Source organism: Labeo rohita, chromosome 5 (genome assembly GCF_022985175.1).
Source record: "Labeo rohita strain BAU-BD-2019 chromosome 5, IGBB_LRoh.1.0, whole genome shotgun sequence".
Classification (NCBI taxonomy): domain Eukaryota; kingdom Metazoa; phylum Chordata; class Actinopteri; order Cypriniformes; family Cyprinidae; genus Labeo; species Labeo rohita.
The window spans coordinates 41,180,400-41,208,211 of record NC_066873.1 but is presented as its reverse complement, the minus strand read 5'-3'; the positions used below and the strand labels follow the sequence as shown (position 1 = coordinate 41,208,211).

The window sequence follows — 27,812 nt, the reverse complement described above, 5'->3', positions numbered from 1 at the left end:
CATTTATATTTAACATATTAATGAAAGTTAATTTCCAACCTATTTTAATAAAATTATAGTTCATATAAATTACATATTTTGTTTCCATTTTAATTTGAGTTTTTTCCAAACATTATTATTTAGATTTATAATAATTTTGAGCAATAGCTGAGTTAAATAAAACTACCCAGAAGGTTGGGCTAAACATTTATATATTTTTAAATATATAGTTAGCATTTCTTGTTTCATTTGAATTATTTTATTAATGAATTTTGCTTAAGTAAAAAAGGTAAAAAAAAAACTTTAAATAACATAATGTTACATGCAACTGTATGTTTACCATTTTAATCTTATGCTGTTATTTTTTACAGCAGAACTTATTTACTTATCCTTATGTAATATTCATTATAAACTTTATTATGTATGTGTGTTTTCATGTGAATTTATGTGTATATTTATTTATTATGCAGTTCTATTTTTTTCTTTTGTTGCCTTTTAAGTAATCCAAAGATTAATTGAGCACTCACAAAGAAAATATTCACAAACAAAGATATATTTACATATTTATTTGACTTATGATGACATATCAATGCTGGTTATTTGTCTTTGTAATAATTACACAGTGACTTATAAGTAGACAAAGGAAGCTGTAACGCATCCAGACAGAGCACAGACATTTTACATCATCACACAATCATTTTTTTTTACCCATTATGAATATTCCCCGGAAACACGTTCACTCACACACATTCTGTAGTATTACACATATTTTGCCGTCAATGACAGAAGCATTCCCAGACACACGCATACACACACACGCGACTGAGTCTCAGTGCTGTAGAGCGTTTAAGCGCAGTGTGTGAGGTTGTTTTTCACTCTGTGATTCATCACTTTCCCCTACGCTGAAGTGACGTACGTGCATATCAGGTTACAGTCAGAGTCTCGACCCCGGCGTGGCGCTTCAACGAATGTGGGAAATCCAGTCCGGCTCAGACGAGTTTATTCAGTCACGCTGCTCGCTCCTGCAGAAGGGCCGCTTCTTTTTTCCCCCTTGTGTGTGTGTGAGCGACTGCACACAGGATGGAAAAGCTCACTCAGCGAATAGACTAATCCCTGCAGCCTGCCATCTGATCGTCCTGTACAGCTCAGCATGTGTGCTTGCATTCACATACTGCTGTTGCATTTGGCAATGGTGTCAGAAACAGCTCCTCATTTCCCAGTACAAGTTGCATGACTGTTCGATTCCCCGGCATTGAGCCACGTCTACATCTGAAGGAGTCTGGCTGAAGGGATTCTCCTCAAGCATTGAGCTTTGATCTTCCAGGGCCAGCGGTTGGTCTGGGACGCCCTGAGTGTCACAGAGCCCTTCCTCCATGTAGATCTGGAGAAAAAGCAGAGCGGAAAGCAAAACCAACCAACGTCTGGCAGGATCTGACTCCTCTTTTGGCATGATCTTTCTCAGGCCAGGAGGGTAAAGGACCCGTCGAGCACGAGGTCTTTGGGGTCTGAAGGGGATGAAAGGCGACAATGGTGGCTTTTGTCCATCTCCAAACCTTTCCAGACCAGAATGAGGATGTTTTGAGGATGCGGAGCACATCTTTTTTTGTTGAAAGTCTGTTCTTCCAAAAGATCTCCTCTTAGTCTCAATAGTCTATTCTCTGCTTATTTCATTTCTCCTTTTTATAGATGCACTTGGGATGGGTGTAACCTGTACACCTGAGGTTTTTGGGCCCGCCTTGTGTGCGGTTGATTGGTTCCTTGGGTTATTTTTAGAGATGCACATGTCTGTTTACCCTCACGACCTCCCCTCTACCTTTGACAAGGAAAGCCCTCATGCTCTGGGACATGCCTTGCATACTTGCTTACTAATTTTCTGTTTCGTTTGTTACAACCGTTAACTGTTTAAGCATGTCGCTTCAGATGCTGATTAATATCACAATATGGCAACATTTTTGTGGCTTTTCAAATTAGTGTGTTTTCAGCAATGCCTCGGCTTGCTGCCCTGAGGGAACAAACACGATCAAGACACGCTGCTTCAACAATTCTTAGGCTTTTGGTAAAAGTTAGAGGCTATGCATCCGCTTTTTGCACGATCATGATGCAAGTTGAGCACTGTGTTGAAACAAAATGTATGAAATTGGGTGTTCCCTGTTGCTTGGATTTACATACAAAAGACATTGCTTGCTTTTTGTACTGTTTGTTAGAGAAGTGCAGCTGTGAGACAGCCAGGCAGGGTGTAGTACATCAGGCACAGAACATCATGCTTAGGTTTTCACAAACGGCTTTGGGTTATGTAATAGTTCAAGATGTGAGAACGTCTTCTAGAGTGAAATTCATATGTGTGTTTGTATAAATATATAAAATGATAAAAATGTATATATAAAAAACTATAAAAACTTGGCAATTTTATGTACTAGTAATTTGCAAAGGCACAAAAAATGTATTAACACATAATTATTCAAAAAAAATGTTAAACTACAGAATAACTACATGATGCACAACTTAAGATAAACAAAAACAAGAAACGGTATGTTGATAGATAGATAGATAGATAGATAGATAGATAGATAGATATTAGTGCAAAATATTAGCAAATTGATGAATAGCTTAGTCCAGTCTTCAGTGCCAAATAATCCTAAAGAAATCTTTCTAATATGGTGATTTCTTATTATCAATGCTGAAAACAGTTGTGCTGCTTAATATTTTAGGGAAAATATGTTTTTTAGGATTCTTTAAAGTTCAAAAGAACAGCATTTAGGTGAAATATAAATCTAAATCCAGCATGGTGGTTCCTAAAGAACCAATTTCTCCCTTGTCGCACTGGCAGCTGGAACTCTGAAGTGGCCGACAGCGACGTCACTGTTTGCGGTATTTACAAACGTCAACAACCGGTGAATAGAGGATGCCGTGATCGGAGCTGTTTTTGTTGTGTGAAGTGGTTTAACAAAGATGGAATTTACACGCACAATTTACGTGATTGAAAGAGCATGAAAATCCGACTAAATCTCCTATGACAACTTGTGTTACATATCATTGAGTCTGAGAAACGAACACAACATTGCAGTCGTGAGGTAAATAGTTTTACATGGCTTGCTAAAAATGTCGGGTAGCCATGTTTCATATGCGTTGTAGTACTTTAACTTAAGCCATTGGTAGTTCCTGCCCACCTTATTCTAAAAGGTAGTGATGGGAGAAACAAATCTTTTCGACGCTTCGAATCAGTTGAATCAGTTGTTTCGTAAAATGATTCACTGTTTCAAAGTGCTTGAAACACCACACGCTAATGATGCCTGCTGGTCAAAAATGTGTAAATGCAACAAAAACATGCATAAAAAGTTTTTAAAAACCCATTGCTTTAGTTTGTTTTACTAGAAGTATAATACAGTACGTTAAATGCAATACAATAAGTGTCTAATATGTTATAAAAATATTTTATATTGATTTGTAGGCCTTGCTTTGTTTGTTTAATGGACAGGTTATATACAGAGGCCAGCAAGAGACTATTAAATACTTCTCATCCTTTTAATTACACAGTCTCATTAAAAATATCTACAAATTGATGAAACTAATCTGACCCTGGTGAAAAAAACAGCATATGCTGGTAAGTATGTTTTGATGCTGGGATGCTGGTTAGGTAGGTTTTGATGCTGGTTTAAGCTGGTCCTTTGCTGGTTTTTGCTGGTCATGTTGCTGGTCAAGGACCAGCATGAACCAGCTAAGGACCAGCATAAACCAGCATCATAACCTACCTAACCAGCATCCCAGCATCAAAACATACCTACCAGCATATGCTGGTTTTTTCACCAGGGGAGATCAGGTAAAAATCCATAGATGCTGGTTTAATGGTTCGCCGCTGAACTTAACGGGTTTACAGAGATCGCCTCTCAAACCATTGAAATTCCAAAACGTTTCAAAACGGTTATGACATAATGAAGCCTCGTTTACTGAAATCATGTGACTTTGGTGGTTTGATACGTGCTCCGAACCTTCTGATTGATTCACAGAAGTTTAGAAGCTTTACGAAGCAGTGCTTCGAAAGTGCCCATCACTACTTTGTGAAGTTTTGAAATACTTTAAGGAAGTATTTTGTTATTTTTATTGCACTTAATATATTATACTTTTAGTAAAACATTTGCAGTGGGTTTTGAAAAGCTGTTTTAGCCTGAGTTTTTGTTGCATTTATACACTTTTGACCAGCAGGCGTCACTAGCGTGTGGTGTTTTGAGCACTTCGGAACAGCGAATCGTTTTGCAAAACAGTTGGTTTAGTCAATTCAAAGCTTCGAAAAGGTTCGTTTCTCCCATCACTATCATGAAGCAGGGCTTTGAAAGCGTCCATCCAGTGTTGCCAAGTCTGTGGTTTTCCAACGGAATTGGGCTATTTTATGTCTGCGGGTTTAAGTGACCCCAATAATGTCATATTTAACCCCTGAAATACGAATTTATAAGGGGAACCCAGACAAAAAAAACGTGTATTTTTTCCCCCAGAATGCAATTTTTAACAGGGGACCCCACTCGAAATGCAATTGGGCTGGTTTTGGGCTAGTTTTGAGTAGCAATTGGCTGGGTTTTGTTGTGAAAACCTGGCAACCCTGCTCCCATCACTACTTCAAACAAGTAAGCTTATGGGCGAGATTTCCTATTCATTAGCTACTATAGGGAAATAACGAGAAGGATAACAGCATGCAGTAAACAGAAAAACTGTTTTCACTACAAAGCAGTGTGTTCATAATTTAAAAAAAAAATTAAAAAAACATTAAAATAATATGGTAAGACACATCGATATGCAATATGAAGCAGAAAAAAATTTTGTACAGCCAAAAATAGCTGGACGTGGATGAGCCCGGAAGCCTGCTTACAAATGGAAGAAAAAGGTGGATAGAACTGTTTTAAAACTTACTTTGAAGTAATAGCTAATTAAGTTCCCCAAAACATGTGTAAACATGTCAAAAAGCTGGTACTTCTACCAGTTGTCCTAGGAACTTGGAACTATGATTAAGTTCCTCCGGTGCGAAAGCGCCTTAAGACTTTACCATCACTTTCGATCAATTTAATTAATCCTTGCTGGATAAAAAAACTATTTTTTCCTACAAAATAAAAATCTTTGTGATCCCAAACTGTATTTTCAATAATTCTGTTCAACAGACTTTTAACTTATGGTATTTCAATCAGTCTAGTGACGTGGAAGTATGATACATGAGAAGAAACAGTATCCACTGCTGGTGCTATTTTGAGTAATTTGAAGTTCTCAGAAAATGTTAATTAAAGTCCCCAGTGATAATATCATAGGAATCTAAATGTTAGTGAGTGGCCTGAGGCACAACGAAAGCAAACGGAACATCATGGGCGTTTCTGAGATCTCAGGCAACACCTGAAGGAGAATGTTTCATTTTTACATTCCACGCAGGATTATTATAGACACTGACCTTCAATGGACTCCTCATAGATGCTCATTTGTTCCGCTGTTGCTGAGGAAATCTGACAATTCACTCATCCGAAGAATCTATGAGTGTTTATGGTTGCTAATATTAAACACAGCTAGTCTCCTACACAAAAGCTTGCAGAAGACACTGATTTACGCCGATGACTGAAGGGCGGTAGAGTCAGATTATAGACCCTTTGAACGTTATTACAGTCCTTATAATTACCACCCACACAAACATCTAAAATGTTCAATGAGTGTTAAACAGGATGTATTTTTTGGGGGGGAATGGTGGGGTCACGTTACCTTTTTGATGATGCCGTATTTGTGAATGATTTCCACTGCGTGACCGGCTGTTTGTGGAGGCGTGTTTATATAGCAGCTGCTGCATCACTCAGAAATGAACTTGTGAACACGCAGGTCATGAACAAAGTCTTAAGTAAGAGATAGATATAGAAAACTACCCGATGTCAGGCCAAATAGTGTAGTTTTAACACTTGATATTGCTTTTATAGCTTAAGTAAAGATTATAAAATTTGAAGTCAGATTCTAATTTTGTTTTATTTATTTATTTATTTCAGGTATGTGTAAGTGTGTGTGCATATAAAATAAAACCAATTAAAAGTAAAGTTTAGTTTAGTTTAGTTTAGTTTAAGAAAAGCTTTTCTGGGGACCTAAAGCTTTTCTGAGCAAATTAGAATATTTTCTATATACAATACACACTTTTGGAGACATATAACTATATATATAGAAACCATAATCATGGCATCATCAAAATATCGCAAAAAGCAGTAATATTGTGAAATATTTTTACTATTTAAAATAACTGATTTCTATTTCAGTATATTTTAAAATGTAATTTATTCCTGTGATCAAAGCTACATTTTCAGCATCATTACTCCAGTCTTCAGTGTCACATGATCTTCAGAAATCACTGAATAGAATAGATCCAAAGATCAGAATTTATCTGAAGAAAAAGAAGCTTTTGTAACATTATACACTACCATTTAAAAGCTTGGAGTCAGTATATATAGAAATTAGGAATTATAGAAATTAATACTTTTATTAAGCAAGGATGCTTGAAATTGATCAAAACTGATGATAAAGACATTTAGAATGTTTCTATTTCAGTTGTTTTCAACAATAATAATAATAATAATAATAATAATCAATGTTTTTTTTTCAGCAGCAAATCAGAATATTAGAATGATTTCTGAATGATCAAAAGAGACTTCTTTAAAAAATATTAAAAATCAAAAACGTTTGACTGGCAGTATGTATATATTTGATGTATTTTCATATATTATAATATGTTTGAAATAATGAGTCAACAGGTTGGTTATAGTCTTATAAAAACTCTGATGTATATAAACAGAGCAAGTTTGTTTTAAGGTGATAAATCTCAAATAAACTAGATGTTTATATTCTGTGAAAGACTATCGTGCTGTTTGTCGTCGTCAAGACATTGCTTTGCAATTGCTAAGGATGTCTTTTTACTGTGTTGCTAGGTGGTTTCTTTCTGGCCCAAGTTATAAAAGAGCCCAACCCTAAGTCTCTATATGATATTCTGGTCCCTAAATATGCCTCAGGGGCCTCTTTCAGTGCTAGCATGTCTATTTTTCACCTTTCATAGTTTGGGAGATCAAAATCAAATCCAATTCAGAAATCATTCGCATCTGTACAAATGCAGAAAAGAGTTTTTGTTAAATCAGTAAAATGATATTGAATTCATTCTTAGTGTATGCCAGGAAACTGATTTCATTACCACACAGGAGGTAAAATGGATCTTAGTAGACCTAAAATTTGCGTCACTCTGACTCTGCGAAAGCAGGAGTCGGATTTCAAGGTTTCTTTTTTTAGTGCAGTTTTCAGTTCCTGATTTATAGGATGTCTTGTACGTTTTTTTATCAATTGCTTCACTGTTTTCCTGCAGCTCTAAACAACTTCATATTTAAAATCAATTGAATAAAGCAATATGCAAATCTATTGTATAATGCACAGTAGTGCAGCAGTGGAAAGTTCTGGTACGCAGAAAGATCCTGTTGCAGTAAAATTGCTGGCAGCTATGCAAAGTCAGTCTGGCGTTGAGCTGAACCACAAAACGGAGGAATGTACTGCCCCTCGTCTCCACCTTCCTTCAAATATTAACTCCTTGCTCACAATAGCTGCACGCAATTCAGAGATCAGGCATACAATCAAAGCTTCACACTTGACCTGTTACCTTTCCTTACTTTGCCAAATGACACATGAGACAGAAATGCTTCTTTGCAATCTTGAAATTGCTTGTGGTGTTATACTGTCAGTTTGTGCAAGACACGAAAATGTGACCCCTCCAGCACCTCAGTTGGCCTTTTCCACCCTTGTAACTATTTTGAATCACACTGATTTACCAGAAAGTTCAAAGCACATAATTGAACTGACTGTAAATGCAGCTGTCAAGATTATGCATGTCTCGACATCGACATGATGTTACTTAATTTCCCCATGGCACGTGCTTTAATTGCAATGAGGAAAGTGTGCAGTAAAAAAGAAATGAAACTAAAAATAAATTTGTTATGGAATATATAATATATAAATATAGTATATTAAAAATGTATTCAATATAATTGAATTACTATTCCCTTAAAGTAACAACAATAGTAAAAAAACAATAATGGGTTTAATATACATTAAAAAGTACAGTAAAAATCTAGTTAATAATTATCAAGGCATGTTTTTAATACTGTTTAGTACTTTTTTTTTTAAATATATACCCTAGTGAAAAGTAATATATTTAAAGTTTCTAAGTATAATTGAAATCTATTAACATATTTGCTGACATATTGCTCAAGACTTACTGATATAAAAATTATAATAACATTTTATTTAGAGTACTACTTGTGCACAATGCATATTTCTTAATATTAAGCCTAAAATGTGTTTTAATGTCACTGTTGACAAGGATTGTATGATTTTTGAATAATATCAGTTTTTAAGGTGTGCCTGAAGTATATTTTCAATAGTTCCACTTTAGCACAATTAAAAATACTTCAGTATATCTTTAGTTGGACTTCTGCACAATTAAAGTGCATTAAACAAAAAGTTAGTTGCTCTAATTAAGCAGACTTTATGTATACCAGTTTAGTGTACTAAAAGTACAACTGCAGAGTATTTTTATTAGGTACATAAATATGTAATTGTATTTGTAGTATACACTGCCAGTCAAAAGTTTTTGAACAGTGAGATTTTTAGTTTTTTTTTTTTTTTTAAAGAAGTCTTTTCTGCTCACCAAGCATGCATTTTTGTATTCAAAGTACAGCAAAAACAGTACAATTTTGAAATATTTTTACTATTTAAATAACTGTTTTCTATTTGAATATAGTTTAAAATGTAATTTATTTCTGTGATTTCAAAGCTGAATTTTTAGCATCATTACTCCAGTCACATGATCCTTCTGAAATCATTCTACTATTCTGATTTGGCGCTCAAAAAAACATTTATTACTATTATGTTGAAAACAGCTCAGTAGATTTTTTTTCAGGTGTCTCTGATGAATAGAAAGTTCAAAAGAACAGCATTTAACTGAAATAGAAATCTTCTGTAACATTTCAAATGTCTTTATCATCACTTTTGATCAATTTAAAGCATCCTTGCTGAAAAAATGTACTCAAATGTTTTAAATATTGATAATAACAACAAATGTTTCTTAAGCAGCAAATCAGCATATTAGAATGATTTCTGAAGGATCATGTGACACTGAAGACTGCAGTAATGGTGCTGAAAATGTAGCTTTGATCACAGAAATAAATTGCGTTTTAAAATATATTCAAATAGAAAGCAGTTATTTTAAATAGTACAAACATTTCGGAATATTACTATTTTGCTGTATTTTGGATCAAATAAATGCATGCTTAACTGGTGAGCAGAAGAGACTTCTTTAAAAAACATGAAAAATATTACTGTTCAACAACTTTTGACTGGTAGTGTACTAAATAAATTCTTCTTAACATATTGCAAATATTTTGCTAGTACAGTCAGAATTACTCATATTTCATGACATTTTCTCCACATGGAAGGTATTTCTCATGGATAGCATGTGCATGTGGGGTGATTGCGTGACTTTTGCTTTTCGGCCGTGTCTCGAAGTGATTAAAAGTAGATCTTGTTATGCTCAGCATTCTCAGACAGAGGGCTGTAGGCAGGTATGGGCTGTGTAATTGGGATCCAAAATGGTTTGTGGTGGTAACCAGGCTTCTGTCTCTCACACACATATACACACAAGGGTGAAATCAAGATCAACCTGCCAATCACAGCGAAGGAAACAAATCCAAACAACAACCAAGGGAAAACAGGAGCGAACACCACAAACACATGGCAGAGACAGTTCATGCAGTTATAGTTTCTATATTATACATGCTTCAGTTTAAATGAAAAAGGGTCATTCCGTGTCAACTCAACCAGAGGTCGTTTTGCAGAGAGGGGTCAAAATGATTCACCTGAGATTTGAAGCCATTTTACAGGGGTGTAAAAATGATTTTAGAAAGCTGGCAGCATCATTACTTTATTTTTACGCAGAGATTGGTAGGTCTATTAGTGAATTCCGTTGACTTCAGCAATCTTTGTTTCATTATATGCCAACGGTGACAGTTCAAACATGGCAAAAAGCACTTCTTGTGTTTTTTTTTGACTCAAGTTTGCATGCCTGTTACTCAAGAAGTATTAAAGATATCTTAATATCCTTTTAGATTCTGTTTCTTAACAGACTTTACTTTTGGTATCTTTATTTTAAAGGCCCTTAATCATTCAGTCCCAGATATATGGAGATCTCAATGTGGCTCCATGAGTAAAGTGGGTAAATGGTTCACATTTTCAGTGGTCAAAAACCAAATGTGGGTCATTTTACATACAGCTGATACTTCTTTTCTTTTGAAGAGGAATATGTAAAGAACAAATAATGTTAAAACTAGAAATGTACTTCATTTTTTCCCATATCAACTCAACTGCATAAAACATATTTACATCATTTGGTTTTTGATTACTGAAAATTAGTAAAATTCAACAATTTGATCACGGAGCTGATTTGCTATAGGAATAAACTATATGAGGTTTTGAAAATTAAGATTTTAAAAGGAAAAATGATGAAGAACAAGATTCTTGAAGGATATTAAAATATCTTTAACACTTTCAGAGTTACAGACATTCAAACTTTGGATAAAGAATATTTATGACACTCAGACATGAGGTATGTTTTATGCAGTTGTGTTGACAGAAAACCACAAGATACATTTCTATATTCAACACTGTTTGATCTTTAGATATTCCTCTTTAAAAGAACAAAAGTGCCAGCTGTATGCAACATGACTCACGTTTGGTTTTTGACCACTGAAAATGTGAACCATTTGTACCATTTTACTCATGGAGCAGCATTGAGATCTCCATATCTCTGGGACTGAATCACTAAGGGACATTAAAATGAAGATACCAAAAGGAAAGATTGTTAAAAAACAGAATCTAGAAGGATATTAAGATATCTTTAATACATCTTGAGTTACAGGCTTGCAAACTTCAGTCAAAAAACACAAAAAGAGCTTTTTGCCATATTTGAATTGTCACCATTGGCACATAATAATACAAAGATTGCTAAAGTCAACAGATTTTACTAAAAAACCTACCAATCTCTTTGTAAAAATAACATTATGATGCTGCCAGCTTTCTAAAGTCATTTTTACAGCCCTGTAAATTGGCTCCAATTTAACCATTAAAATCCACACTGCTTCAAAACAACATAAGGCTAATGTGATAGAAAGGCTTACTGACCTGGTCTCTGTGAAGGTACAGTATATCCAATCCTCCATCTTCATTGTCATGATGACATAAATCTGCTACAGCTGCTAAATCATGAAACTTTTGTACAATATAACTTAAACACTGTTTACACTGAGCAAACTCCGCCTACAGGAAATGCATCTGTAACATGTGACCAGAAGTTCATCTTCTGAAAAAGAAGTGCCAGTTCACAAGGACGTTTTATACGAAAGCATCAATTGCATTATAATTGCATTGCATGAATACATGCAATTATTTTTTTCCTAATTTTCTTGTAACTTAAGCATAGCAAATATTTTCTCTTTTTATAGCAACTTAATGTTGTCATTGTTGATCATTCTCTAATTATCTGATTTTGAGGGCCATCAAAATTTTGACAGAAATATTGTCGATATTTGTATTGAACATTCTTTTAATATACTTCCATTCAACCAATCAGCCGGAAATATTCCTTACATATTTTTTATATTTGTTTGAGAAATACATCACAAAGAGTCACATAATTTGAATTATGCAAGACACAAAAAGCAATATTTGACACAAATTTTTAATTTCCGCAACAGCTAAACATGAGTTTACTGCTGTGTAATTTTATTACAATTTAAAATAATTGTTTTCTATCTAAATATGTGTAAAAATGTAATTTATTCCTGTGATGCAAAGCAAAATTTTCAACAGCCATTACTCCAGTCGTTCAGTCATTTATTGTCCTATCAGCTTTATGGCTATTACATGTCACACATAGATTCAAAATTCAACAATATAATAAATACAGTATAATAATGACAAACATTTAAAAATGTGCTTAGACAAAAAAAGATTTTGTACATAGATTTAAAGGGGTCCTATTATGCTCTTTTGCAAAGTCTTGATTTTGTTTTGGGAGTGTACTAGAACCAGTGTTGGGGAAAGTTACTTTTAAAAGTAATGCATTACAATTTTGCATTACTCCCTGAAAAAGTAACTAATTACATTACTTTTTATGGAAAGTAATACATTACGTTACTTTTGCGTTACTTTATAAATCTGTTTTTAATATAAAACAATTCTAATTCTAATTTAAAGTGAGTATTCTGAGTTTGCATTTCACAGTTTTTATTCATTTTGAGGAATACTGAATCTGTTTTTTGTGAGTGAGATGAATTAATGCATGTTCACATTTAGTCTAGAATACAGTAACATCATGTTTACTCCCAATTTCCTGACAGGAGACTGTCAGTCAATAAATGGGGAAAAGAGTAACTGGCGTTACTTACAAAAGGCTCAATTAGTTCTGGGTTTAATGAAGGCCCGTCTTACAAAAAACGAAATGTGTTGTTATTGGTTTGCTGTCCCACTGCGTTGCGTTTGGCGAACAGCTTAGACGGTGTTTCAGTACTGCCACGCTCCTTGTCAAAGAAGCAAGTTCTGTGTACAACTGTTAGCGCAAGCTAGATTAAAGTTTTAAATAATGGATATTTCTCTTACAAAAACACATTGATTCACTCAAGGAGGCCTTTATTGACCTCACGGAGCCGTGTGAGGCACTTTTTATTATGGATGGATGCACATTATTGGACTTGTTTTGGACTGATGAAGAGAAACACTTGTGAGAAACCAGCTCCAGCATAAGGCTAAAAGCAGCCTAACATTAATATTATCAAAGAACATCATCACTGTCCATCATTTTAAAGATCATCAATTTAATGATATTGTAATGGACCATGTTGTGACATCATTGCATATGGAAAACAAACGTTGTAGTCCAAAGGAGCCATTTGTTGTAGTTCTTGGAAAGGGATTTTTTCAAAAACAAAATATCTCCTTTTGGAGTGGACTTTGAGATTTGTAACATTGTAGATCTTTTTTTATTCCCAAAGATACACACCACACACTGACTAAAGTTTAAAAAGTGAAAAAGCATAATAGCACCCCTTTAAAATGCATTTATTTTATACTAAGTATAGTTCGTCCATTAACATATTTACTGACAAACATGGGCGTCGCTAGGCCATTCAGACCAACTGACTACTCAGCCCCCCTAAAATTTTGCGATTAGCTCCATAAACTGTACATGACTTCGTGATCGCCTCAGTCCCCTTTACATTTCATATGAAAATTGCAGCAGACTTCGATCAGCTCCTCCTCGTCTTTCTTTCAGCGCGTTCTTCAGTTCGCAGAACGCGGTGGCGCAGAGCGAAAAATAAAGGACACGGTCTGTGTTTATCGATAGATTGTTAAAATATCTGCATCTGTGCAGTTTAAATACAGTATATAAAATATCATGGAGGAGCAATCGGTTCCCCATTTACTGTAGCCTACGTTTTCGCTGTGTTCACCCCTCATCACATCACAGCTGTTTCCTCCAGCGAAAATTAAGCACATAAACGCACACTTTATAAAACGATCATGTTGCCATTTTCATTTGAAAATTTAACTTTCAATAGTTTCTAGTGCATGTGGCAAAGAGGTTTGCATACTTCAGCTAAGAAAAGAGATCAGAAAGGCGTGACTTATTCAGTAATCAAATGTTATACTTATCTATACAATACAGTGGAATATTACAATAAGTATAGTATACCACCCCTATTAGTCAAACATTTTTTATATGTATATAATGTTTGTTATTATACCCTCAATCGCCCCTGCTGACAAATCGCTTGAGACTTACTAAATAAAAATTGTAATTAAATTTTATTTGGAGTACTACTTGTGCCCAATGCACATTAATATTAAGCCTAAAATATGTTGTAATGTCACTGTTGATGAGGATTGCTTGATCTTTAAATGCAAAATATTTAAAGTGTACCTATAGTTAATCAATTATAATTAAGCATATTTTTAGTTGGACTATTTTTAGCAGCACTATTTTCGCACTAAAGTGCATTAACAAAATTAGTTGTTAGAATTTAGCAGACTTTAAATGATTTAGTATAGTATACTAAATGTACAATTGCAGGATATTTTTATTAAGTACATAATATGTAAATGCAATTGTAGCATGAAATAAATGTATTTTAAATACATTTTAGTATATTTATTTTTCACTAGGGTAGAATGTTCAAAAGAACAGCATTTGCTTAAAACAGAAATCATTTTTGATCAATTTAATGCATCCTTCCTGAATAAAATTATTTATTTCTTTTGGTGTAATGTATGTAACTGAAATGTGCACATTTTCAAAAGTTCTCTCAAAGCTGGTTCACTTTTCCCACTACTTGTTTGCATCCAGTTTTTGCGTATTGTTTTCCAGCCGCTGTGTGATAGGCCAGTTCATCCGCCAGTCTCTCTACATGACTGAGGTCAGGGTAAAACCCTTCCAGGGTCATTTCTTCTAGAAAGCATTGTATGACGTGTTCCCGCTCCAGCAGGGAAAGAGGTATAAGCTCGACCGCGGGCTCTGTCCATAGAGGATGTATAAGAGACAGGGCCTCTCGTAGGCGTTCATGTGCTCCGGCGGTGGAGGCATTTTGAAGAACGTGTGCTGTGATCTCCCTTTGCCCCAGACTGCTGAGGAAAACATAAACCACGTTCAGAAACTCATTCGTCTGATTTGACTTAAGAAACGCCTGAAGGATGTCCAACAGCAGAGGTGGCATTAGTTCCACCTCGTCCAGGATGAAGAAGGGAATCTGCTCCTCTTCCTCTGCTCGAGTCACTACCTCTGATATACGCTGAGCTAGTTTGGAGGCACAGTGCTGTGCTGCGTCCTGTAGGGGACAGTGGTGTTTGGATAAATAATGCACCACTAGCTTGTCGTCGACCACGGAGCGGAAGTGGCGCGTGAGTAGGCGACCCAGGTGGCTCTTTCCAACGCCGGACGCCCCGTGCAAAGACAGGGCGAGGGGTTGCTGGTGGGCGTAAGTGGACAGGTAATCGTTCAGATGGTTCATGAGCTCCTCTAGCGCCTCCGGCTGGCCAAACACCTCACTGTGCAGTGATCTCTCCAAACTCTCGAGATCGTACTTCAACACGTGGTCGTCCAGATTCTCAATGGCGTTGTAGACCTGGAAGAACAGGAACAGGAGTCTTAAAAAGCTATGCATGTAATACAATTATTAAATAAGTTTTAGTTGCATAACATCAGTTAATGGAAACGTTGTCATTCCGGGAATACATTTTGTGCAAATCTGTAATGGAAACGCCTATAGCTTTCTTGTGAAAGAAATCATGCTAGATGCTAAATGCTAGATTTTTCCTCAAAAACATTGTTTTAGCAATTACAGAACTTTGTGGACCATATGTCAGTTGTCAATATACCTGCATGTATACATGCAAATACACACAGTACACACATATAACATGTCTCCAAACTTTATTTTGACAGCACAGTTTTAATTCATTTTAAATCAATTGGTAAAAATTATTTTAACATTTTTTATTTATTGCTTTCATTGTTGTGATTATTATTATTTTATTTTATTTTTACGTAAAGCACTTTGAATTATGATTGTGTATGAAATCTAAGGCTGTCATATAGATTAATTGCAATTAATCTTGATTAATCACATCCAAAATAAAGTTTGTTTACGTATGTGTGTGTACTGTCTAATATGCATATATATACACACACATACATACATGTATATTTTGAAAAATATGTAATATATATTTATATATAATATAAATTATAATAATATGAATTTATGTACATATAAATATTTCTTAAATATATACATGTATGTGTGTGCATTTATATATGCATTTTATATAATATACATTTTTATATTTCTAAACTTTTATTTTGGACATGATTAATCGCTATTAATTGATTTGACAGCCATAAATAAATAAATAAACGATGTGATTAATCGCAATTTATCGATTTGACAGCCCTAAATAAATAAAGGATGTTTAATTGCAAATAATCAATTTGACAGCCCTAATATAAATGAATAAATACGATGCAATTAATCAATTTGACAGCCCTAATATAAATGAATAAATACGATGCAATTAATCACAGTTAATTGATTTGACAGCCCTAATTAAAGTAGATGTGATTAATCACAATTAATCAATTTGACAGCTCTAATGTAAATGAATAAGATGCAATTAATTGATTTGACAACCCCAAATAAATAAATAAATAAATAAATTATACGATTAATCGCAACGAATCGATTTGACAGCCCTAAATGAATAAGTAAATAAATAAATAAATAAATTCAATGCAATTAATCGCAGTTAATCGTTTTGACAGCCCTAAATAAATAAAGGATGTGATTGATCACAATTAATCACTTTGATAGCCCCAATATAAATGAATAAATACGATGCAATTAATCGCAGTTAATCGATCTGATAGCTCTAAATAAATAAATAAATAAAGGATGTGATTAATCACAATTAATCAATTTGACAGCCCTAATATAAATGAATAGGATGCAATTAATCGCAATTAATCGGTTTGACAGCCCTAAATAAATAAATAAATAAATGATGCAATTAATCGCAATTAATCGATTTAACAGCCCTAAATTAATTAATAAATAAATAAATACAATGCAATTAATCACAGTTAATTGATTTGACAGCCCAAAATTTATATGGCTTTGTTTTTGGCTTTGTCTCTCTACAGTCTGAATACATTATATGTACATGTATTTGCATGTACAATGCCTGCATGCTACTGAACAGGCAACTTTGTAGTCATTAGTATAAAATGTAATTTTAGGCCACAGGCAAACAGAAGGTGTATGGTCACCCTAAGATTAGGATGTGATAACCTGCTTTGCCAGCCTAGGGTAGTTGAGGAGAGTATTTAACACTTGACAATCATTAGTTATTCAGTTTTGGTGCAGAAATGTCACTTAAGGAAAACAGCAGGCAGAATTACCTGAATAAAGACAATCACGATAAAGAGCAGCAGGAAAGGATTCACTCCGCTTCGCTCTTTCTTTGGCTTGAATATCAAAGTGTCATTTGGGAACAGCACACGGGACTTCCTGCGCTTAGACTTGCTGGTCTGGGGACTCTTAGGGTGCAAACTCCCATCAGACACAACCGAGTTAGTGCTCGACCTGACCGAATTAGATCTCTTCAGGTACTTCTTCTTGATTCGCATCATGGCTTTCAGCTGTGGGGAGAGGATAGACACGCTTGACCCACCTTCCTTCTCCTCATCTCCTCTATCCTTTTCCACCTGAGCGTCCATTGAAATCCCTTCACAGCCCACCATTGGCCTGAAATACTGAGAGAAGCAAACATAAGACTATGTTACATAAAATCGTACAGTATAACACATATCATACAACCCGTCAATGGTCACGCAGGTCTGCTAGAGGTCATGGAAGGTAGCGTGACTGGGTTTAAAGAGTCATACATTTTGCTGCATCTTGGCAAATGCTTGATAATTAGAGGTAATTAGGAGCTGGATTTGGCAACAATAGAGATGTGTGTGTATAGAGGGTGGATGTAGAGCATGAACCTGCAGGCAAAGAAAAGTGTAAAGCAAAGAGCATTACAGTGCTAAATCAATCTAATCGCTTTTTTAAAGTTTAAATAATGGCCCATAAATGGATTCCACTTTTCAGGGCTTTTTGAGGTAATTGAGAAAGATAATATTATATATGCATACATTAAAAGCACATTTCTGATACAGTCTATAATTTGCTGCCAATCATGCATCTAGTAACTAAGCAAATGTTATAAGTCCACAAAGACATATAATACATGCTCATTTGTGTTTGTAAACAGAGCTAAAAGGAGCATCACACAGATCTTTATTTGTGCTGGGAAATAGCCAAAGAATGCAGCATGACAGTATTTACTAGTTCTTTTATTTCTGATCTCGGCGATAAGCTCTGCTATATCTCTAAATCAGGGTAAGAAACTAAACTAAACTCAAATAAAACCAAACAAGCAAACATTTTGTTCTATTTTGTTTACATATATATATAAACAATATATACTATATACAAATGTATATGCTATTAAAGTACTTAGTAATATTTTGAATTAGCTTTTATTTTATATTTTTTAATTTTTAATCATAATTTAAGTAATTTAGTTATAGGTTTTTGTCATTTAATTAATTCTTTTAAAAATGTCTCTATTTAGCTTTATTTTTACTTGTTTGAACTGTAGTCATTTTAACTGAATTTGTCAATTCGTTTTTATTCGTTTATTTTATTTGAATTTATTTTATTAATTGAAATAAAATATCATTGTTATTTTTAGACCCAATTTATAGATTTCATGTATTTATGTATTATATATTAATTTAGTTTTTATTTTTATATATTTTGCTTCATTTAAATTAAAGTACTAAAATGAGAAATTCTAAATCTGAAATAAAAATGAAAATTTATTGATTTGACAGCTCTAAATAAATAAATAAATGATGTGATTAATCGCATTTAATCTATTTGTTAGCCCTAAACAAACATACAAAACAAAGGATGTTATTAATCCCAATTAATCAATTTGACAGCCCTAATATAAATAAATAAATGAGGGCTGTCAAACGATTAATTGCAATTAATTTCATACATAATAAAAGTTTATGTTTTCCTAATATATGTGTGTGTACTGTGTGTAATTGTTATGTATATGTAAATACACACAAATCAATGTATATATTTAAGAGAAATATGTTATGTACAAAATATTTTTATTTATATATAATATAAATTATATAAAAATTATAATAAATACATATATTGTAAATATTTCTTAAATATATACATGAACGTGTTTGTATTTATATATACATAATAATTATGTATACAACTCAAACTTTTATTTTTATCGTGATTAATCGCGATTAATTGTTTTGACCGCCCTAAATAAATAAATAAATAAATAAATAAATAAATGATGCGATTAATTCCAATTAATCAATTTGACAGACCTAAATAAATAAATAAATAAATAAAGGATGCGATTAATCTCAATCGATTTAACAGCCCTAATATATATATATATATATATTTATATATATATATGTGTGTGTGTATATATATATACACTACCATTCAAAAGTTTGGGGTCAGTAAGACTTGTAATAGTCTTTAAAGAAGTCTCTTATGCTCATCAAGGCTGCATTTATTTGATTAAAAATATAGAAAAAAAAAACAGTAATATTGCAAAATGTTTTTACAATATAAAATAATGTTTTTTATTTTAACATACTTTAAAATAGAATTTATTCCTGTGATGAAAAGCTGAATTTTTATCAGCTGTTACTCGAGTCTTAAGTGTCACATGATCCTTCAGAAATCATTCTAATATGCGGATTTATTATTATTTATTATTATTGCTGCCAAATATTTTTTGGAACCTGTGATTTTTTTTTTCAGGATTCTTTCATGAATATCAAGTTTAAAAAGTACAGTGTTTATTCAAAATATAAATATTTTATAACAATGTAAATTATTTATTATTAACTTTTAATAAACTTTTAATTATTAACTTAATACATCCTTGGTGAATAAAAGTATTAATTAAAAAAAAAAAAAAAAAAAAAAAAAAAAAGAAAAGAAACAATAAAAATGTACTGACCCCAAACTTTTGAACGGTAGTGTATATATATATATATATATATATATATATATATATATATGTATGTATGTATGTATGTATATATATATATATATATATATATATATATATACACATTATATGTACATGTATTTGCATTTCTTTGACCATTTTCTGTAGATCCCACCTTCTGGCATGCCACAATCATGCCACAATCAAGTACTAAAATGAATAATCTAAAATACAAATGAACAAAACCTTTTGTAAATATTTTTTTATACTTTTGAAAATGAAAAAACCAACCAACCAACCAAACAACAACAACAAAATTGCTCAATGAAAATATAAAATATAAAAATAAAAACTAATTACAAATATTAGTAAAAACAGTAATAGCATTTTAAAGCAACAATGAATTAATTATTCTTTTATAATTTTTTCTTTTATATTTTCATATTTTAAGCATTTTTAAGCATCTGATTCTACTCAGAGCCTCTTAGTAAGCGCATAGCAATGGAAATTACGTACAGCATTTTCAGCATCATGGCTGCATATTTTGCCTGAGCAAACACAACTCACATTTTCTTCAGAAAACAATAATCTAGTTTCTATTTACTCAATATCCGCACATATACATGCAGGGAAAGTCCACACGTATTTCTAACTAAAGTTTTCGACACAGTGCACTTTGTGTATTTTCTCCTAGGCACATCATCTGAAGAGCATTTCCTTGTCTACCACAAGTCTGGGCAGAGAGAGAAAGAGAAAAGCTTGTGTGCAATGCGTAATGAGTTTACTACTTTGCATGGCTGTACAGGAACAACAGGACGTTGATGTGAATCATACGATGATATTAAAATTACAGTGTAAAAAATGATTTTACAAGACTTTAAAATATTTGATAAAATTTACTAGAAATTTCGGTAACACTTAGTATAGGGAGCAAGTCTCACTATTAATTAGTTACTTATTAGCATGCCATATTGGCTGTTTATTTGTACTTATAAAGCTATTATTCATCCCTAATCCTACCCAATACCTGAACTTAACAACTACCTGCTAACTATTAATAAGCAGCAACGTAGGAGCTTATTGCGGCAAAAGCCGTAGTTAATGGTTTGTTAATGGCGACAACTGGACCTAAAAATAAGCTGTGACTGAAATTGTTTTAAAATAAATCCTACACATGTACTTTTAAGTGTTTAATGTACTTTATGTACTTAAATTATAAAACATATCTTTAAAGGCTGTTTTCTAAAAAAAATTACTCACACAATAAACTTTGCAGTTCTAAGTTTTTACAGGGGTTTGTTGCCTGATTTTATAAATTTTATTCCTAAAACTAGGTGAAAATTATTTTTTTATTTTTCTTTCTGGCTGTTGACAGTATTTTCTAATTCATGGAGTGATAAAAAGCACTATCCAAATCCCACTTAAATGTTCAAACAAGAATTTTGAACCTGGCTTTATCCGTTGTTGAGATTTGTGCTCTGGAACTTTATGCAAATCGGTGCATATTAATGCAATATTTACACATATATATTTACATACTGCAATTTTGTAATGTAATCAGACAACCTGGGAAGTATGATGATATCTAATTAATTAATTCAAATTTAATTCAAATTTATTTGTATAGCGCTTTTCACGATACATATCGTCGCAAAGCAACTTTACACCAAACTGACATTTTTACAATATATGTAGTAGTAGCTTGATGTACATATGGCAGAGATGTGTGGTAAAGATCAATTAATGATGTAATCAAACAGACAAAGAACACTATAAATTAGTATCAGAATTCGGTAGTACTGTATGATGTTTCAGGGTTGGTATCATCTGAAGACCTCTGTGGGGTTGGCATCATCTCTTCTTAAGTGTTCTGGATCAACACTGGGGTTTGTGGAGTTTGTATCTCTTATAATTTTTATAATTATATCTTTTACCCAGTGGTGTCTTCATTTAAAGGGGTCATCGGATGCAAAACTCACTTTTATATGTTGTTTGAACATAAATGTGTGTTGGCAGTGTGGCCTATTATGATAAAAATCAACCCAGTGGTATTTTTGTAATCTTTTAAAGAAATATCCCCTTTTTCAAATTAAGAAATTCTCAGCTTTTTGTCAGTGTGATGTCACACCGACAAAGGCCGCTCCCATGATAGTTGATTGACATGACTATCTTACCTTAGACCTGCCCTGACAGAGCTGTAACTGTGACCGCCACTGTGTCTCTTGTGGTGTAGGGGAAGACAACAATGTCTCCGACTGAGCGATTGAGGTCTTCTGTTGTTGGATGTAATAATGATCATACACTGTCAGAAAAAAAGGTACAGTTCTGTCGCTGGGGTACAAAGTGAAAAGGTAGAAATATGTACCTTTAAAGTACTAATGGGCTTGTTAAGTGATGACGTAATGCGTCCATTGAACTCACCAACAAACGCTGTTTCCGGGTCCAAACCCTAACTCATTTCACTTAATACTATCTCTCTCTCTCTCTATATATATACACATTATATGTACATGTATTTGCATTTCTTCGACCATTTTCTGTAGATCTCACCTTCTGGCATGCCACAATCATGCCACAATCAAGTTTTTTTATACTTTTGAAAATGAAAAAACAAACAAACAAACAAACAAACAACAACAAAATTGCTCAATTAAAATAGAAAATATAAAAATAAAAACTAATTACAAATATTAGTAAAAACAATGATAGCATTTTAAAGCAACACTGAATTAATTATTCATTCATAATTTTCATATTTTAAGCCTTTTTTAAGCATCTGAATCTACTCAGAGCCTCTTAGTAAGCGCATAACAATGGAAATTACCTCCAGCATTTTCAGCATCATGGCTGCATATTTTGCCTGAGCAAACACCACTCACATTTTCTTCAGAAAACAATAATCTAGTTTCTATTTACTCAATATCTGCACATATATGTGCATATATGTATTTCTCACAAAAGTTTTCGACACAGTGTTTCCGAGTCCAAACCCTAACTCAATTCACTTAATACTATCGCAACAGACATTTATGAGCACTGTTTATTTATATTAAACATTAAAGCTAAACGTTTTCAGATTTATAGTGTACACTTTATATTTATATTTTCATTGTATGGCTATCTGGGAGTTCGGTATGGAGGTATGAACTTCCGAAATGTAGTTTAAATGCAGCTTCAAAGGGCTCTAAACGATCCCAGCCAAGGAAGAAGGGTCTTATCTAGCGAAACGATCTGTCATTTCTTTCGAAAAATATTTTTTTTAATACTTTTTAAGCACAAAAGCTTGTGTAGCACAGGCTCTCGGATACGCGTCCACGGGTCGTTCTTGAATGATTCGTTCATTTTGAACGAATCTTTAATGTGACTCCTGAAGTCTCGGGGAGTGATTCGTTCAGTCGTGCATGCGCAACATCATATTAGGTTCTGTACTGGAATTAGTTCACCGGTTTCGAGTCTTCGGGTTTTTCGAGTCGTTCGTTCATCTTATGGGGCTATGACGTGACGCTGATTTTGCTAAAATTAACAAAATGACTCGAATAAAGACTCAAAGGTCAGAGTCGGTAAAATGATCCAAACTTCCCATCACTATTACGAATCATGTCTAAGTTCATCGAAAAAAGAAAGGAAAGGACGTGACATGTGGCCAAGTATGGTGACCCATACTTGGAATTTGTGCTCTGCATTTAACACAGTAGTGAGAAGTGATCAAACACACACACACCATGAACACACACCCCGGAGCAGTGGGCAGCCATATTGCTATCGCTGCGGCGCCCGGGGAGCAGTTGGGGGACTGGTGCTTTGCTCAAGGGACCCACCTCAGTCGTGGTATTGAGGGTGGAGAGAGCGCTGGTTATTCACTCCCACCACCTTCAATCCCTGCCGGACCTGGGACTCGAACCCGCAACCTTTCGGTTACTGACTCCCTAACCATTAGGCCACTGCTGCCCCCTGCCCTGTAGTACACATCGAATGTGTACTACGGCTAAAAACGGTAGAGTATGGCGAAAAACTCCAACTTATTTTCTCTAACAACTTCAGAATCGTCCGACACGTTGTACCTTTTTGTTTGTAAAGAGCGTTTGACTTGCACTTTCTTAGTCTTCGTAAACACTGGGACCTTTCGACCTGATTCAATAGTACATGAACGCGCATGCCAGAAGCTGTGCTACACGAGCTTTTGTGCTTAAAAAGTAACGTTATACAAATTTTTATTTTTCGAAAAAAAAAATCGATCGTTTCGCCCTTCTTCCTCGGCTGGGATCGTTTAGAGCCATTTGAAGCTGCATTTAAACTACATTTCAGACGTTCAAAATCAGGGGCACAATTGAAGTCCATTATATGAAGAAAATCCTGAAATGCTTTCCTCAAAAACCATAATTTCTTTACGACTGAAGACAGAAAGACATGAACATCTTGGATGACAAGGGGGTGAGTACATTATTGGTAAATTGTTGTTTTGGAAGGGGACTTCTCCTTTAAGGTACCAATATGCACTTTCAATGTACTAAAAAGTACCTTTAAGGTACTTATATGTACTGTTTAGGGGTAGGTAAGGTACAAAGATGTACCTTTTCACTTTTGTACCTTAGGGTACTGCGCCAGCGACAGAACTGTACCTTTTTTCTGAGAGTGTAGCAGTCATTATTTACTCACAACATCTGAGCCACTAAAGTTTTAGAGGATAAACCTTATTTTCGTTTTAGAAAGAAATGCGCCCGGCCATCTACACAAATGCATCTATGTTCACACAAATCATTCGTGATGCAGCTTCACTTACAGCAGAAGTGAGTGTAAGGTTTTTTATGCATCTTTGCAAATCGCCTTTCTTAATAATGTGCTAGTTAGTAAATTTCGCGGCTAAATGCGGCCAATGTAAACAGACCAGCTCGTCACTCCACAGAAGAGAGGGGCGGGGTGAGCAGAGCTCATTAGCATTTAAAAGAACATGCAATAGAATGGCTCACTCTGAACAGCGCTGATTTTGTCAGTAAAAAGTGTTTTTTACATTACCACTGGGAAATTTTAGCCAAAATATGTTATAGACCTTTCATTAAAGAATCATATCAGCTTGTGGAAAATGGGCATCCGATGACCTCTTATATAAATGCCTTGTCATTCAATGCAATGACATTCAGACCATTTTAAGTGTGACTTAAGTGTCTAAACCACTGGTCTCAAACTCAGTTCCTGAAGGGCCACAGCTCTGTACAGTTTAACTCCAACCCTAATCAAACACACCTGATCCAGCTAATCAAGTTCTTCAGGATTGCTAGAAACTTCCAAGCAGGTGTGAGTTGGAGCTGGCTGGAGCTAAACACTGCAGAGCTGCGGCCCTCCAGGAATTGAGTTTGAGACCTCTGGTCTAAACGCTCTGAAGACTGATTGTAAATGGATATATGAAAACATGATCGTATTTTTTCATCTTTGGAGAGATGGTTGGAGAATGGTGTTTGTTTGCATGCAGCTCTGTGAGGTCAGTTATGCAAACTTTACCATGCAAATGGTTCTGCTGCAGACCAGCAGTAACATAAAATATGAATATACGCTCATAAAAATAAAGTTTCTTTATTATGGTTCATGGTTTTTACATCCATGTAAAAAATATAGATTAGAAGCATTTCTTTGTTCCTGTAATTAGTTCTTAAAATGTTTTTTCTTAGTGTAAATAACATTGTAAATATCTAAAGAACTTTTCCATGATGAAGAACCTTTTGTACAATAGAAATGTTCTCTGAATGTTGAAGGTTCTTCATGGAACCGTAAAAGACCATTAAGAATCTTTATTTTTTAGTTTTAATTTAAAGTGTGCATTCATCCAAGGTTCTTTAGAGTGGAAAAGTTCTTTAGATTTTTAAAATGTTCTTCACGTTAAGAAAAACTATTCTTTTAAGAACTGTTCAATGAAAGGTTCTTTGAGGAACCAACCAGAATGGTTTTTCTATGGCATAACCTTTATTTTTAAAAGTGTAGAGACAACAAATGATCTAGAACTGTAAATATGAAGGAGATTCCAAAAAACATTTGATTCTATTTTTGTCTACAACACTGACAGTTGCCTGAACTTGTCTGACTAGATATGAAATATATTATGGGCCTTTACCTTGCATAGATCAGTCTGGTATCTGCTGTGATGATATCATGCAATGATAAGAAATATGAGTCAACAGAGACATCAGGATCACGGCAAAACAAGAAGATGAGAAAGAAAAACAGACTGTTACCTTCAAAGTCGCTTGAGGCATCTACTTGCTTCCTCCTTCTTGAGTTTTGGTTCTTTTCCTTAAGAAGGTGGTTTTGATGACTATGACTGATGTGAAATAGATGATGAGATTGCCTCTTCCAAACACACCAGTTCTGTCCACCTTTCGGCTACCTGCTCACTCATATTTCATCACTTCATCTCTGTGTTTGAGCTCCACCCTCAAGCTCTCTGCTTTCCTTTCCTCTTCCTATGATATGGAACAAACCACAAACGAGTAGCCTGTATCAGGGTCATTGTAAAACCGCAGTGGCATGTTCAGATGGAAAAAGTGCAAATGCAAATCATATAGAAAACCGTGCATGTTTTAAACCACCCTTTAGATTAATCTGGAATAGCTTAACCATCATATTATTAATATTTGCAGGATGGATGGGATAGATAGATAGATAGATAGATAGACAGATAGATAGATAGATAGATCTGAATGACCCATCTCTGCTTTACTGACGCATCTCTACATTGTTTGCAAATTGTCTACATTTACATAACTGCTCTGTGGGTGGAACAGAAAGCGGATTTTGCATTATTTGCAGTCTAATTCACTAATTATTCAATTAGGGTAATTTTGCTGGATGAACAAGATTCCTAGCAAAATAATGAACAGTAGGTATTCTAAGTCCAAGTGTCCAGACAGACACAGGCCACAAATTTATCCTTTAAAAGTTCATGTCCTCGAGTTTCATCATCTGTAAGTCTGTTTATACACAAAACTGAACGACCGCTTGAGTCACAATCTTAAGTGGACATTGAGTTTATTTTTCCATGACAGCATTAAAAACTGTCAGTGGTACACTTTTGTGATATGCAGTTCTGACGTTATTGCGAATTTTGTATATTTTATGCAATATGGTTAGAGAAACACTTTATAATTTAACCCAGAAACGTACGGTAACACTTTACAATAAGGTGTCATTTGTTCATGTATTAACTAACATGAACGGACAATGAACAATACATTACACTATTTATTAATCTTTGTTAATGTTAATAAAAATACAGTTGTTCGTGTTAGTTCACAGTGCATTAACTAATGTTAACAAACACAGCTTGTGATTTAAAGGGGTCACTGGATGCTTCACTTTTACATGTTGTTTAAACATTAATGTGTGTTGGCAGTGTATGTACAAATCTAACCTATACTGATTAAAATCCAGTGGTTTTTAATTAATCTGTAAAAATAATATTCCCTTTTTCAAATCGAGTCATTCTCAGATGCCTGTCGGTGTGACGCCGCTCCCACGATAGTTGATTGACATGAGCGTCTTACCTCATATCAGCTGTAACAGTCCAACCTCCATTGTTTCGATGCTGAAGCAGGGATGTAAGTTAGACAAGAATATCTCCGATTGAGCCATTGTGGTGTTGTGTTGCTGGATGTAATAACGAACATAGTGGTCGTCATTTACTCCCGACATCTGAGCCGCTGAAGATGCAGTAGATTACGTTTGTTTGTGAAGGGAATGCGCCTCCTGATCTACATTAATGTGTCTATGTTCGTGCAAATCATTCGTGATCCAGCTTCACCTACAGCAGAAGTGAGTATAAGGGTTTTTTATGAATCTCTGCAATCACCTTTCCTAATAATGTGCTAGTTAGCAAGTTTCGAGGCTAAATGCGCTAATTGCGGCTAAAGTAAACAGGTCTCTCCACAGAGAGAAGAGAGAGGCGGGGCAAGCAGAGCTCATTTGCATTTAAAGGAACAATCCATCAGAATGAGATGATTTTTGCAGAGCTGATTTTGGCAAGGTAAAAAGGGTGTTGTTTTACACAACCATTGAGAATTTTTAACCAAAGTATATTATAGACTTTTCATTAAGACCCTAAAGAATCATATCAACTTGTGGAAAATGGGCATCCAATGACCCCT

At 34.3% G+C, this 27,812-nt stretch overlaps 2 protein-coding genes across 4 annotated transcripts; both read right to left on the bottom strand.

The window, feature by feature from the left end:
* Nucleotides 1-554: 554 nt before the first annotated feature.
* LOC127165870 (radiation-inducible immediate-early gene IEX-1) lies at nt 555-1,614 on the bottom strand. The gene has a single exon (XM_051110820.1). It carries the CDS (start codon nt 1,574-1,576, stop codon nt 1,175-1,177), a length of 402 nt encoding a protein of 133 aa, XP_050966777.1. The 5' UTR covers nt 1,577-1,614; the 3' UTR covers nt 555-1,174.
* Nucleotides 1,615-11,843: 10,229 nt separating this feature from the next.
* Nucleotides 11,844-26,046, bottom strand: tor4ab (torsin family 4, member Ab). 3 transcript variants are annotated; one of them, XM_051110573.1, is made up of 4 exons: nt 25,905-26,046; nt 25,784-25,808; nt 17,024-17,377; nt 11,844-15,191 (listed from the first exon to the last, which is right to left on the bottom strand). In XM_051110573.1, the coding sequence occupies exons 3-4, from the start codon at nt 17,363-17,365 to the stop codon at nt 14,376-14,378; spliced, it is 1,158 nt and encodes a 385-aa protein (XP_050966530.1). In that variant the 5' UTR covers nt 17,366-17,377; nt 25,784-25,808; nt 25,905-26,046; the 3' UTR covers nt 11,844-14,375. The 3 variants fall into 3 exon arrangements, with proteins under 3 accessions (XP_050966530.1, XP_050966531.1, XP_050966532.1); XM_051110574.1 differs by having other exon boundaries at nt 25,784-25,805; XM_051110575.1 differs by lacking the exons at nt 25,784-25,808; nt 25,905-26,046 and adding an exon at nt 21,855-21,968.
* Nucleotides 26,047-27,812: the final 1,766 nt, after the last annotated feature.